General features: G+C 46.0%; 1 protein-coding gene across 1 annotated transcript in view; it reads left to right on the top strand.

The window, feature by feature from the left end:
- The first annotated feature begins 626 nt into the window (after positions 1–626).
- The window catches only part of LOC121542041 (stAR-related lipid transfer protein 13), a 49,907-nt gene continuing 34,565 nt past the window's right edge, over positions 627–15,968 (top strand). The window contains 1 exon segment of the mRNA XM_045208227.1: positions 627–872. Within this exon segment, the coding sequence (XP_045064162.1) occupies positions 755–872 (118 nt within the window). The 5' untranslated portion in view covers positions 627–754.

Below are 15,968 nucleotides of genomic sequence, written 5' to 3' on the forward strand. Positions count from 1 at the left end.
GAGAGGATCAGAGAGAGGGAGATGTGTTAGATTTTACACTGGTTATTTGGTGTCAGTGCGTTTTCATGGTGTTGTACTTTAGCAACATTTAGCCTGTTTATAGTGCTTGGATTGTTAGTGATAGAGTAATCATATCTGTGGAGCATATCCTATTATATATTATTATATATTGGAGACTGTGATCAGTGACAGTGGGAGGGACAGAGAGATGGACAGAGACATAGACAGGGAGATGGACAGAGACAGAGACAGGGAGATGGACAGAGACATAGACAGGGAGATGGACAGAGACAGAGACAGAGACAGGGAGATGGACAGAGACAGAGACAGGGAGATGGACAGAGACATAGACAGGGAGATGGACAGAGACAGAGACAGGGAGAGGGAGGAGAAAGAGAGAGACAGCGACAGAGAGAGAAACAGGGAGAGAGAGGAGATAGAGAGAAACAGGGAGAGAGACAACGACAGAGAGAGAGACAGGGAGAGAGAGGAGATAGAGAGAAACAGGGAGAGAGACAACGACAGAGAGAGAAACAGGGAGAGAGAGGAGATAGAGAGAAACAGAGAGAGAGACAACGACAGAGAGAGAAACAGGGAGAGAGAGGAGAGAGAGAGAAACAGGGAGAGAGACAGCGACAGAGAGAGAAACAGGGAGAGAGAGGAGAGAGAGAGAAAAAGAGACAGGGAGAGGACAACTGATCGTGACAGTGACAGAGAAAGTGGTAGTGGTAGTGAAAGGGCGTGTCTGGAGGTCATGACCCCTGATGGACAGGACATCTACCTGAGGCTTGGCCACTCCCCCCGACGACGCTCCGCCCTCCGCCTCACACGCATCATCGCTCGCCACCAGCTCCTCACCAAGCTCGCTCAAGGTGGGGAACATGATTATGACAGTCTTACAATGTATTATAACTGCATTATAATGTATTATATCAGCTGCTGAGAAGACTAGCTCAAGGTGGGGTAAATGCTTTTGGCAGTCTTACGATGTATTATAACTGTATTCATGTGTTATACACGCGGGCTTTAAATAGGGTTACTGAAAGTGCTGTAGTCTACCTCAGTCAGTGTCCTTGGTGTTACTACTGAAAGTGCTGTAGTCTACCTCTGTCAGTGTCCTTGGTGTTACTACTGAAAGTGCTGTAGTCTTCCTCTGTCAGTGTCCTTGGTGTTACTGAAAGTGCTGTAGTCTACCTCTGTCAGTGTCCTTGGTGTTACTACTGAAAGTGCTGTAGTATACCTCTGTCAGTGTCCTTGGTGTTACTGAAAGTGCTGTAGTCTACCTCTGTCAGTGAGTGTCCTTGGTGTTACTACTGAAAGTGCTGTAGTCTACCTCTGTCAGTGTCCTTGGTGTTACTACTGAAAGTGCTGTAGTCTACCTCTGTCAGTGTCCTTGGTGTTACTACTGAAAGTGCTGTAGTCTACCTCTGTCAGTGTCCTTGGTGTTACTACTGAAAGTGCTGTAGTCTACCTCTGTCAGTGTCCTTGGTGTTACTACTGAAAGTGTTGTAGTCTACCTCTGTCAGTGTCCTTGGTGTTACTGAAAGTGCTGTAGTCTACCTCTGTCAGTGTCCTTGGTGTTACTACTGAAAGTGCTGTAGTCTACCTCTGTCAGTGTCCTTGGTGTTACTACTGAAAGTGCTGTAGTCTACCTCTGTCAGTGTCCTTGGTGTTACTGGAAGTGCTGTAGTCTACCTCTGTCAGTGTCCTTGGTGTTACTACTGAAAGTGCTGTAGTCTACCTCTGTCAGTGTCCTTGGTGTTACTGAAAGTGCTGTAGTCTACCTCTGTCAGTGTCCTTGGTGTTACTACTGAAAGTGCTGTAGTCTACCTCTGTCAGTGTCCTTGGTGTTACTGAAAGTGCTGTAGTCTACCTCTGTCAGTGTCCTTGGTGTTACTACTGAAAGTGCTGTAGTCTACCTCTGTCAGTGTCCTTGGTGTTACTACTGAAAGTGCTGTAGTCTTCCTCTGTCAGTGTCCTTGGTGTTACTGAAAGTGCTGTAGTCTACCTCTGTCAGTGTCCTTGGTGTTACTACTGAAAGTGCTGTAGTATACCTCTGTCAGTGTCCTTGGTGTTACTGAAAGTGCTGTAGTCTACCTCTGTCAGTGTCCTTGGTGTTACTACTGAAAGTGCTGTAGTCTACCTCTGTCAGTGTCCTTGCTGTTACTACTGAAAGTGCTGTAGTCTACCTCTGTCAGTGTCCTTGGTGTTACTACTGAAAGTGCTGTAGTCTACCTCTGTCAGTGTCCTTGGTGTTACTACTGAAAGTGCTGTAGTCTACCTCTGTCAGTGTCCTTGGTGTTTCTGAAAGTGCTGTAGTCTACCTATGTCAGTGTCCTTGGTGTTACTACCGAAAGTGCTGTAGTCTACCTCTGTCAGTGTCCTTGGTGTTACTACTGAAAGTGCTGTAGTCTACCTCTGTCAGTGTCCTTGGTGTTACTACTGAAAGTGCTGTAGTCTTCCTCTGTCAGTGTCCTTGATAGTATAGTTAAGACAGAGGTAAGAGAGGATGTATGCCTGAAAACATCTTATATCTCTTGGTTGGTTGGTTGGTTACTTTGGTAGGTGAGGCTGGCAATGTACATTATGTGAGGGAGGCACTCTCCTTTCACTCCAGGTATGTGAGGGAGGCTCTCTCCTTTCACTCCAGGTATGTGAGGGAGACACTCTCCTTTCAGTCCAGGTATGTGAGGGAGACACTCTCCTTTCACTCCAGGTATGTGAGGGAGCCACTCTCCTTTCACTCCAGGTATGTGAGGGAGACACTTTCCTTTCACTCCAGGAATGTGAGGGAGGCACTCTCCTTTCACTCCAGGTATGTGAGGGAGACACTCTCCTTTCACTCCAGGTATGTGAGGGAGACACTCTCCTTTCACTCCAGGTATGTGAGGGAGACACTCTCCTTTCACTCCAGGTATGTGAGGGAGACACTTTCCTTTCACTCCAGGTATGTGAGGGAGACACTCTCCTTTCACTCCAGGTATGTGAGGGAGACACTCTCCTTTCACTCCAGGTATGTGAGGGAGACACTCTCCTTTCACTCCAGGTATGTGAGGGAGACACTTTCCTTTCACTCCAGGTATGTGAGGGAGGCTCTCTCCTTTCACTCCAGGTATGTGAGGGAGACACTCTCCTTTCACTCCAGGTATGTGAGGGAGGCACTCTCCTTTCACTCCAGGTATGTGAGGGAGGCTCTCTCCTTTCACTCCAGGTATGTGAGGGATGCTCTCTCCTTTCACTCCAGGTATGTGAGGGAGGCTCTCTCCTTTCACTCCAGGTATGTGAGGGAGGCTCTCTCCTTTCACGCCAGGTATGTGAGGGAGGCTCTCTCCTTTCACTCCAGGTATGTGAGGGAGGCTCTCTCCTTTCACTCCAGGTATGTGAGGGAGGCTCTCTCTGTGTCTTCGGCATGGACATGTGTAGTATAATGTTAGTATTGCCACATCACCCCTCTACCTCTAACTCTATTTCCCAAATAATGGATTTGTTGTTGACTTCTGTTGGGTTGTGGGTGTGTCTTTCTGTTGGGTTGTGGGTGTGTCTTTCTGTTGGGTTGTGGGTGTGTCTTTCTGTTGGGTTGTGGGTGTGTCTTTCTGCCGTTTCCATTACACATGTTGCAAAGATTTTTTATTTTGACATTGCATTGACCTGGGTTAATGGAAACCTGCCTATTGTCTGGTTGTAAGAATACTTCAAAAACTTGACAGTAGGAAGGTCCCTCAGCATCAAACTGTTCTGGAACCATTGTTCTGGAACCATTGTTTCAGCCTGTCTTTATGTATCTCTGGCTGTCTTTACTTCCCTGACTACAGCTGCACCATCGAGAGCATCCTGACCTGTTGCATAACTGCCTGGTATGGCAACTGCTCGGCCTCCGACCGCAAGGCACTACAGAGGGTAGTGCGTACGGCCCTGTACATCACTGGGGCCAAGCTTCCTGCTATCCAGGACCTCTATACCAGGCGGTGTCAGAGGAAGGCCCTACAAATTGTCAAAGACTCCAGCCACCCTAGTCATAGACTATTCTCTCTGCTACCGCACGGCAAGCGGTACCGGAGCGCCGAGTCTAGGTCCAAAAGGCTTCTTAACAGCCTCTACCCCTAAGCCATAAGATTCCTGAACAGCTAATCAAATGGCTACCCAGATTTTTTTTTAAACGTATCTATTTTTTACTTAACACGTATTTTTCTTAAAACTGCATTGTTGGTTAAGGGCTTGTAAGTAAGCATTTCACTGTAAGGTCTACACCTGTTGTATTCGGTGCATGTGACAAATACAATTTGATTTGATCTGTTCCACCCCAGCCCAGTGTTCCCTGATTGCTTCCTGCACTTCCTGTCACATGACCTGTGTTGACAGGAAGTCCTCTCCCAGCCTGCCCATTGTCATGGAGATGTCACAAGGCTGTTGTTGGAGAGTTCTGGTGGCTTTCGGTAGCTGAAAAAGGCTGAGGGTTGGTTTGGTACCTGGTGTTTTTAATGTATGGTGTACTAGGCATTCATGTCTTGGGAAATGTTGGCTTGACTGAAACGTCAACACATTAACGAGCAGAAGTCAAACGTAAAGTATCTCACAGAATGATACACTATATCTGACTCTATATCTGAAACACAGGTCTATCACTCTACTGACTATATATCTGAAACACAGGTCTATCACTCTACTGACTCTATATCTGAAACACAGGTCTATCACTCTACTGACTCTATATCTGAAACACAGGTCTATCACTCTACTGACTCTATATCTGAAACACAGGTCTATCACTCTACTGACTCTACATCTGAAACACAGGTCTACCACTCTACTGACTCTACATCTGAAACACAGGTCTACCACTCTACTGACTCTATATCTGAAACACAGGTCTATCACTCTACTGACTCTACATCTGAAACACAGGTCTATCACTCTACTGACTCTATATCTGAAACACAGGTCTATCACTCTACTGACTCTACATCTGAAACACAGGTCTACCACTCTACTGACTCTATATCTGAAACACAGGTCTATCACTCTACTGACTCTATATCTGAAACACAGGTCTATCACTCTACTGACTCTACATCTGAAACACAGGTCTATCACTCTACTGACTCTACATCTGAAACACAGGTCTATCACTCTACTGACTCTATATCTGAAACACAGGTCTATCACTCTACTGACTCTATATCTGAAACACAGGTCTATCACTCTACTGACTCTATATCTGAAACACAGGTCTATCACTCTACTGACTCTATATCTGAAACACAGGTCTATCACTCTACTGACTCTATATCTGAAACACAGGTCTATCACTCTACTGACTCTATATCTGAAACACAGGTCTATCACTCTACTGACTCTATATCTGAAACACAGGTCTATCACTCTACTGACTCTATATCTGAAACACAGGTCTATCACTCTACTGACTCTATATCTGAAACACAGGTCTATCACTCTACTGACTCTATATCTGAAACACAGGTCTATCACTCTACTGACTCTACATCTGAAACACAGGTCTACCACTCTACTGACTCTACATCTGAAACACAGGTCTACCACTCTACTGACTCTATATCTGAAACACAGGTCTATCACTCTACTGACTCTATATCTGAAACACAGGTCTACCACTCTACTGACTCTACATCTGAAACACAGGTCTACCACTCTACTGACTCTACATCTGAAACACAGGTCTACCACTCTACTGACTCTACATCTGAAACACAGCTCTACCACTCTACTGACTCTACATCTGAAACACAGGTCTACCACTCTACTGACTCTACATCTGAAACACAGGTCTACCACTCTACTGACTCTACATCTGAAACACAGGTCTACCACTCTACTGACTCTACATCTGAAACACAGGTCTATCACTCTACTGACTCTATATCTGAAACACAGGTCTATCACTCTACTGACTCTACATCTGAAACACAGGTCTATCACTCTACTGACTCTACATCTGAAACACAGGTCTACCACTCTACTGACTCTACATCTGAAACACAGGTATACCACTCTACTGACTCTACATCTGAAACACAGGTCTATCACTCTACTGACTCTACATCTGAAACACAGGTCTATCACTCTACTGACTCTACATCTGAAACACAGGTCTATCACTCTACTGACTCTATATCTGAAACACAGGTCTATCACTCTACTGACTCTACATCTGAAACACAGGTCTACCACTCTACTGACTCTACATCTGAAACACAGGTCTACCACTCTACTGACTCTATATCTGAAACACAGATCTATCACTAACTGACTCTATATCTGAAACAAAGGTCTATCACTCTACTGACTCTGTATACAGTAGATTCCTAAAGAGATGACATCATCATTTTGCCAGGCTGTCGTTGTAAATAAGACTTTGTACTTAATTGACTCGCCTGGATATAGTTTTTAATAAAAAATAAAATAAATAAAAATCCCAAACAGGATGGAATGTCATGTTCTGTTAAACAAAACCTCCTCTCCTCCCTCATCCTCTCCTCCCTCCTCCTCTCCTCCTCCCCTCCTCTCTTCCTCCATCCTCCTCTCCCTCACTGACCCCTGTAGATGAAGGTCTAAGTGTTTTAGCATGTGGGAATATGGCCAGAGTCCAGAGACTGTGTGTGTGTGTGTGTGTGTGTGTGTGTGTGTGTGTGTGTGTGTGTGTGTGTGTGTGTGTGTGTGTGTGTGTGTGTGTGTGCGGCCATGTGTGTGTGTGATTATGTAGCATTCCATGGTTGGCTAGGGCTCTGTGCATATACAGTACTCCTCTTGATGTGATGGGGTTTGACTGGACAGCTGTTCTAAGGGCTTTCTGTCTGTGTGTCTGTGTGTCTGTGTGTCTGTGTGTCTGTGTGTGTGTGAGTTTGTGAGTTTGTGAGTTAGTGAGTGTGTGTGCGTGTCCATGCGTGCTTGCTTATGTGTTTCTGCATATTTCAGACTTGACTGTTTGCTATCTACTGTATCTTTAACAGGACTGTTAGAGTCAGACTTAGTCAGACTTAACGGCACCTTAATTGGGGAGGACAGGCCTATAGGTCACAGTCTCCTATCTCCTCCGCCTATAGGTAACAGTCTCCTATCTCCTCCGCCTATAGGTCACAGTCTCCTATCTCCTCCGCCTATAGGTCACAATCTCCTATCTCCACCGCTTATAGGTAACAGTCTCCTATCTCCTCCGCCTATAGGTCACAGTCTCCTATCTCCTCCGCCTATAGGTCACAGTCTCCTATCTCCTCCGCCTATAGGTCACAGTCTCCTATCTCCTCAGTCTATAGGTCACAGTCTCCCTATCTCTCCGCCTATAGGTCACAGTCTCCCTATCTCCTCAGGCTATAGGTCACAGTCTCCTATCTCCTCAGTCTATAGGTCACAGTCTCCTATCTCCTCCGCCTATAGGTCACAGTCTCCTATCTCCTCAGTCTATAGGTCACAGTCTCCTATCTCCTCAGTCTATAGGTCACAGTCTCCTATCTCCTCAGTCTATAGGTCACTGTCGCCTATCTCCTCAGTCTATAGGTCACAGTCTCCTATCTCCTCAGTCTATAGGTCACAGTCTCCTATCTCCTCAGTCTATAGGTCACAGTCTCCTATCTCCTCAGTCTATAGGTCACAGTCTCCTATCTCCTCGGTCTATAGGCACAGTCTCCTATCTCCTCAGTCTATAGGTCACAGTCTCCTATCTCCTCAGTCTATAGGTCACAGTCTCCTATCTCCTCAGTCTATAGGTCACAGTCTCCTATCTCCTCCGCCTATAGGTCACAGTCTCCTATCTCCTCAGTCTATAGGTCACAGTCTCCTATCTCCTCAGTCTATAGGTCACAGTCTCCTATCTCCTCAAACTATAGGTCACAGTCTCCTATCTCCTCAGTCTATAGGTCACAGTCTCCTATCTCCTCAGTCTATAGGTCACAGTCTCCTATCTCCTCAGTCTATAGGTCACAGTCTCCTATCTCCTCAGGCTATAGGTCACAGTCTCCTATCTCCTCAGTCTATAGGTCACAGTCTCCTATCTCCTCCGCCTATAGGTCACAGTCTCCTATCTCCTCAGTCTATAGGTCACAGTCTCCTATCTCCTCAAACTATAGGTCACAGTCTCCTATCTCCTCAGTCTATAGGTCACTGTCGCCTATCTCCTCAGTCTATAGGTCACAGTCTCCTATCTCCTCAGTCTATAGGTCACAGTCTCCTATCTCCTCAGTCTATAGGTCACAGTCTACTATCTCCTCCGCCTATAGGTCACAGTCTCCTATCTCCTCAGTCTATAGGTCACAGTCTCCTATCTCCTCAGTCTATAGGTCACAGTCTCCTATCTCCTCCGCCTATAGGTCACAGTCTCCTATCTCCTCAGTCTATAGGTCACAGTCTCCTATCTCCTCAGTCTATAGGTCACAGTCTCCTATCTCCTCAAACTATAGGTCACAGTCTCCTATCTCCTCAGTCTATAGGTCACAGTCTCCTATCTCCTCAGTCTATAGGTCACAGTTCTCCTATCTCCTCAGTCTATAGGTCACAGTCTCCTATCTCCTCAGGCTATAGGTCACAGTCTCCTATCTCCTCAGTCTATAGGTCACAGTCTCCTATCTCCTCCGCCTATAGGTCACAGTGCTCCTATCTCCCTCAGTCTAGGTCACAGTCTCCTATCTCCTCAAACTATAGGTCACAGTCTCCTATCTCCTCAGTCTATAGGTCACTGTCGCCTATCTCCTCAGTCTATAGGTCACAGTCTCCTATCTCCTCAGTCTATAGGTCACAGTCTCCTATCTCCTCAGTCTATAGGTCACAGTCTACTATCTCCTCCGCCTATAGGTCACAGTCTCCTATCTCCTCAGTCTATAGGTCACAGTCTCCTATCTCCTCAGTCTATAGGTCACAGTCTCCTATCTCCTCAGTCTATAGGTCACAGTCTCCTATCTCCTCAGTCTATAGGTCACTGTCTCCTATCTCCTCAGTCTATAGGTCACATTCTCCTATCTCCTCCGCCTATAGGTCACAGTCTCCTATCTCCTCAGTCTATAGGTCACAGTCTCCTATCTCCTCAGTCTATAGGTCACAGTCTCCTATCTCCTCAGTCTATAGGTCACAGTCTCCTATCTCCTCAGTCTATAGGTCACAGTCTCCTATCTCCTCAGTCTATAGGTCACAGTCTCCTATCTCCTCAGTCTATAGGTCACCGTCTCCTATCTCCTCAGTCTATAGGTCACAGTCTCCTATCTCCTCTGTCTATAGGTCACTGTCTCCTATCTCCTCAGTCTATAGGTCACAGTCTCCTATCTCCTCCGCCTATAGGTCACAGTCTCCTATCTCCTCAGTCTATAGTTCACAGTCTCCTATCTCCTCAGTCTATAGGTCACTGTCTCCTATCTCCTCAGTCTATAGGTCACAGTCTCCTATCTCCTCCGCCTATAGGTCACAGTCTCCTATCTCCTCCGCCTATAGGTCACAGTCTCCTATCTCCTCAGTCTATAGGTCACAGTCTCCTATCTCCTCCGCCTATAGGTCACAGTCTCCTATCTCCTCAGTCTATAGGTCACAGTCTCCTATCTCCTCAGTCTATAGGTCACAGTCACCTATCTCCTCAGTCTATAGGTCACAGTCTCCTATCTCCTCAGTCTATAGGTCACTGTCTCCTATCTCCTCAGTCTATAGGTCACAGTCTCCTATCTCCTCAGTCTATAGGTCACAGTCTCCTATCTCCTCAGTCTATAGGTCACAGTCACCTATCTCCTCAGTCTATAGGTCACAGTCTCCTATCTCCTCAGTCTATAGGTCACAGTCTCCTATCTCCTCAGTCTATAGGTCACAGTCTCCTATCTCCTCAGTCTATAGGTCACTGTCTCCTATCTCCTCAGTCTATAGGTCACAGTCTCCTATCTCCTCCGCCTATAGGTCACAGTTTCCTATCTCCTAAGTCTATAGGTCACAGTCTCCTATCTCCTCAGTCTATAGGTCACTGTCTCCTATCTCCTCAGTCTATAGGTCACAGTCTCCTATCTCCTCCGCCTATAGGTCACAGTCTCCTATCTCCTCAGTCTATAGGTCACAGTCTCCTATCTCCTCAGTCTATAGGTCACAGTCTCCTATCTCCTCAGTCTATAGGTCACAGTCTCCTATCTCCTCAGTCTATAGGTCACATTCTCCTATCTCCTCAGTCTATAGGTCACAGTCTCCTATCTCCTCAGTCTATAGGTCACAGTCTCCTATCTCCTCAGTCTATAGGTCACTGTCTCCTATCTCCTCAGTCTATAGGTCACAGTCTCTATCTCCTCCGCCTATAGGTCACAGTTTCCTATCTCCTAAGTCTATAGGTCACAGTCTCCTATCTCCTCAGTCTATAGGTCACTGTCTCCTATCTCCTCAGTCTATAGGTCACAGTCTCCTATCTCCTCCGCCTATAGGTCACAGTCTCCTATCTCCTCAGTCTATAGGTCACAGTCTCCTATCTCCTCAGTCTATAGGTCAGACTCCTTACTGTGATGTACTGTGATGTACTACCGTACTCTGTCATCAGTTCCCTGAGAGTGATGTACCACCATACTCTGTCATCAGTTCCCTGTGATGTACTACCATACTCTGTCATCAGTTCCCTGTGATGTACTACCATACGCTGTCATCAGTTCCCTGAGAGTGATGTACCACCATACTCTGGCATCAGTTTCCTGTGATGTACTACCATACTCTGTCATCAGTTCCCTGTGATGTACTACCATACGCTGTCATCAGTTTCCTGTGATGTACTACCGTACTCTGTCATCAGTTTCCTGTGATGTACTACCGTACTCTGTCATCAGTTTCCTGTGATGTACTACCGTACTCTGTCATCAGTTCCCTGTGATGTACTACCGTACTCTGTCATCAGTTCCCTGTGATGTACTACCGTACTCTGTCATCAGTTTCCTGTGATGTACTACCGTACTCTGTCATCAGTTCCCTGTGATGTACTACCGTACTCTGTCATCAGTTCCCTGTGATGTACTACCGTACTCTCTCATCAGTTTCCTGTGATGTACTACCGTACTCTGTCATCAGTTTCCTGTGATGTACTACCGTACTCTGTCATCAGTTCCTGGAGGAGAGAGACTGACTGATAAATAGTGTAGTGTTGTTTAGGACAGCAGATCCGATAGGCTGAGAGTAAAGAGACTGACCTATAGACTGAGGAGTAAGGAGAGTGGCATATAAACTGAGGAGTGAAGAGACTGACCTATAGACTGAGGAGTAAAGAGACTGACCTATATACTGAGGAGTAAGGAGACTGACCTATAGGCTGAGGAGTAAGGATACATACATATAGACTGAGGAGTAAGGAGACATACATATAGACTGAGGAGTAAGGAGACTGACCTATAGAATGAGGAGTAAGGAGACTGACATATAGAATGAGGAGTAAGGAGACTGACCTATAGACTGAGGAGTAAGGACACTGACATATAGACTGAGGAGTAAAGAGACTGACCTACAGAATGAGGGGTAAGGAGCCTGACATATAGACTGAGGAGTAAGGAGACAGACATATAGACTGAGGGGTAAGGAGACTGACCTATAGACTGAGGAGTAGTAGATAACAGTGGATAGAGGGAGAGTCATATCAGTAGATAACAGTGGAGAGGGAGAGTCCTAGCAGTAGATAACAGTGGAGAGAGGGAGAGTCCTAGCAGTAGATAACAGTGGAGAGAGGGAGAGTCCTAGCAGTAGATAACAGTGGAGAGAGGGAGAGTCCTAGCAGTAGATAACAGTGGAGAGAGGGAGAGTCCTAGCAGTAGATAACAGTGGATAGAGGGAGAGTCCTAGCAGTAGATAACAGTGGAGAGAGGGAGAGTCTTAGCAGTAGATAACAGTGGAGAGAGGGAGAGTCCTAGCAGTAGATAACAGTGGAGAGAGGGAGAGTCCTAGCAGTAGATAACAGTGGAGAGAGGGAGAGTCATATCAGTAGATAACAGTGGAGAGTGAAAGGAGGAAGAGAGGAATTTAAAGGATCATAATAAATTGTTAAAAGAGAGAGAGATGTAGTGAACAAAAGTACCAGACAGAAGAGAGAGAGAAGAAGAGAGGAAAAGAAAGAGTGCAAACAAAGGGAACAGAGAGAGAAAGAGAGAGAGGAAGAGAGAGAAGAGGAGAGAGAGGAAGAGAGAGAGGAAGAGAGAGAGGAGGAGAGAGAGGAAGAGAGAGGAAGAGAGAGAGGAAGAGAGAGAGGAGGAGAGGGAGGAAGAGAGAGAGGAAGAGAGAGGAAGAGAGAGAGAGGAAGAGAGAGAGAGGAAGAGAGAGAGGAAGAGAGAGGGAGGAAGAGAGAGAGAGAGAGAGAGAGAGAGAGAGAAAGGAAGAGAGAGAGAGAGGAAGAGAGCAGAAGGATCGTCTCAAGTCACAGTGGAAATCTTTACTCTGGATGAGTTTGATATTAATGGAGAGAATATTACCCTTTTAATGGAGAAAGGACACTGCATGTCACCAGTATGACTGAACTATGAGGAATTCAAGTGAGTTTTATCTCTTATTTCTCTTACAGTCACAGACACCGTCATTGACACACAGGCACAGACACAGTCACAGACAAACAGTCACAGACACACAGTCACAGACACACAGTCACAGACACACAGACACACATTTACAGACACACAGACACAGAGACAGACACACAGTCACAGACACAATAATTACATTATTCAGGAGACTGTACAGACAGCCCAGAATGTTCTCTCTATACCATGTCTGTTTTCATAGAAGGACATATCTCTACAGTCTTCTTCTTCTTCTTCTTCTTCTTCTATGGTGTTGTGTTATGTGTGGCAGGCAGGCATGTTTGGTGTGACAGAGAGAGAGCGAGAGAGAGAGAGATATTGAAATTGAATTGAGAGAGAGAGAGCGAGAGAGAGTGTTATGCAGAGAATTTTGTGAAAGAAAAAGGCATGTAATTGTTGGATTATGGTGAAAAGTAGTTTCCTGTCTCTCTCTCTCTCTCTCTCTCTCTCTCTCTCTCTCTCTCTCTCTCCTCTCTCTCCTCTCTCATCTCTCTGTCCTCTCTCATCTCTCTCTCCTCTCTCTCATCTCTCTCTTCTCTCATCTCTCACCTCTCCTCTATCTCCTCTCATCTCTCCTCTCTCTCTCTTCTCTCTCTCTGGGATGTTTGATGGTTAAAGAGGGGGTTCTCACACACTGTTTTACCCTGTCTGTCACTCTGTCTGTCTGTCCGCCTGTCCGTCTGTCTGCCTGTCTGTCTGTCTGTCTGATTCTCTCTATGACTTCAGTCCTTTGTACAGCTTTGTCCTGATGTGAATGAGTGTGAATAGAATACTATGAGATAACAGATCAAATATAGTGAATACTATAGTAATGACTAGAACCAATGATATGTGATAGAGGATACTACAGCAATGACTAGAACCAATGATATGTGATAGAGGATACTACAGTAATTAATGTAGAACTGTCAGTTTGAGTAGTGTAGTCAGTTCTGTTGACAGGATATCAGATCTATGAGGAATGCTTTTGATTTCTCACATTCTGGAATCTATGACTGACATTCTGGAATCTATGACTGAAATTCTGGAATCTATGACTGACATTCTGGAATCTATGACTGACATTCTGGAATCTATGACTGACATTCTGGAATCTATGACTGACATTCTGGAATCTATGACTGACATTCTGGAATCTATGACTGACATTCTGGAATCATTGTGTGTGACTGGTGACGATGGGAATGTCACATTGGTTGTGTGTGTGTGTTTATATTGTGTGAACGTGAACACTGGCAGCATATTGATTAATTAACTCGTCAGCACAAGGCCTTGCGTAATGTTTTAATTAGGGTTTGCTTATAAAGAACCGCTCATTAACACACAGAGACAGAAGCTCAAGTAGCCTGCCAGTTTAGCTGTGTGGGCATTATGCGTGCCAGCGGAAAAACATATAAATAAATGCCAACTTGAAACCAGCCGCAGTGTTGGGGCGATGGGGTGTGGCCGTGTGTGTGTGTGTGTGTCTGTGTCTGTGTCTGTGTCTGTGTCTGTGTCTTGTGTGTGTGTGTGTGTGTGTGTGTGTGTGTGTGTGTGTGTGTGTGTGTGTGGCATCTGTGAAGTTAAGGCATTAGCAGTGTAACAGTGTTGGAACTTAACGAGCTACCGGCTGAACTCAGAAAGGCATCATCATCAGTCGCCTCTTTCTCCTTCCATAATATAGTCATCCTATGTGGCTCTGTTGATAACGCCAATGATCATGGGTTCAACTCCCATTGGGGCCACCCATAGAAACATATATGCACGCATGACTGTATGTTGCTTTGGATAAAAGTGTCTGTTAAATACACTGCTCAAAAAAATAAAGGGAATACTTAAACAACACAATGTAACTCCAAGTCAATCACACTTCTGTGAAATCAAACTGTCCACTTAGGAAGCAACACTGATTGACAATACATTTCACATGCTGTTGTGCAAATGGAATAGACAACAGGTGGAAATTATAGGCAATTAGCAAGACACCCCCAATAAAGGAGTGGTTCTGCAGGTGGTGACCACAGACCACTTCTCAGTTCCTATGCTTCCTGGCTGATGTTTTGGTCACTTTTTGAATGCTGGCGGTGCTTTCACTCTAGTGGTAGCATGAGACGGAGTCTACAACCCACACAAGTGGCTCAGGTAGTGCAGCTCATCCAGGATGGCACATCAATGCGAGCTGTGGCAAGAAAGTTTGCTGTGTCTGTCAGCATAGTGTCCAGAGCATGGAGGCGCTACCAGGAGACAGGCCAGTACATCAGGAGACGTGGAGGAGGCCGTGGGGAGGGCAACAACCCAGCAGCAGGACCGCTACCTCCGCCTTTGTGCAAGGAGGAGCAGGAGGAGCACTGCCAGAGCCCTGCAAAATGACCTCCAGCAGGCCACAAATGTGCATGTGTCTGCTCAAACGGTCAGAAACAGACACCATGAGGGTGGTATGAGAGCCTGACGTCCACAGGTGGGGGTTGTGCTTACAGCCCAACACCGTGCAGGATGTTTGGCATTTGCCAGAGAACACCAAGATTGGCAAATTCGCCACTGGCGCCCTGTGCTCTTCACAGATGAAAGCAGGTTCACACTGAGCACATGTGACAGACGTGACAGAGTCTGGAGACGCCGTGGAGAACGTTCTGCTGCCTGCAACATCCTCCAGCATGACCGGTTTGGCGGTGGGTCAGTCATGGTGTGGGGTGGCATTTCTTTGGGGGGCTGCACAGCCCTCCATGTGCTCACCAGAGGTAGCCTGACTGCCATTAGGTACCGAGATGAGATCCTCAGACCCCTTGTGAGACCATATGCTGGTGCGGTTGGCCCTGGGTTCCTCCTAATGCAAGACGATGCTAGACCTCATGTGGCTGGAGTGTGTCAGCAGTTCCTGCAAGAGGAAGGCATTGATGCTATGGACTGGCCCGCCCGTTCCCCAGACCTGAATCCAATTGAGCACATCTGGGACATCATGTCTCGCTCCATCCACCAACGCCACGTTGCACCACAGACTGTCCAGGAGTTGGCGGATGCTTTAGTCCAGGTCTGGGAGGAGATCCCTCAGGAGACCATCCGCCACCTCATCAGGAGCATGCCCAGGCGTTGTAGGGAGGTCATACAGGCACGTGGAGGCCACACACACTACTGAGCCTCATTTTGACATGTTTTAAGGACATTACATCAAAGTTTGATCAGCCTGTAGTGTGGTTTTCCACTTTAATTTGGAGTGTGACTCCAAATCCAGACCTCCATGGGTTGATACATTTGATTTCCATTGATAATTTTTGTGTGATTTTGTTGTCAGCACATTCAACTATGTAAAGAAAAAAGTATTTAATAAGATTATTTCATTCATTCAGATCTAGGATGTGTTATTTTAGTGTTCCCTTTATTTTTTTGAGCAGTGTAGCTTTATATATTATAAAATGTCTCTGTCTTTCCCAGTAGGATTCTGACAGATCTGTACAACTTTTT

This window comes from Coregonus clupeaformis, chromosome 27, assembly GCF_020615455.1.
Source record: "Coregonus clupeaformis isolate EN_2021a chromosome 27, ASM2061545v1, whole genome shotgun sequence".
Taxonomy (NCBI): Eukaryota; Metazoa; Chordata; class Actinopteri; order Salmoniformes; family Salmonidae; genus Coregonus; species Coregonus clupeaformis.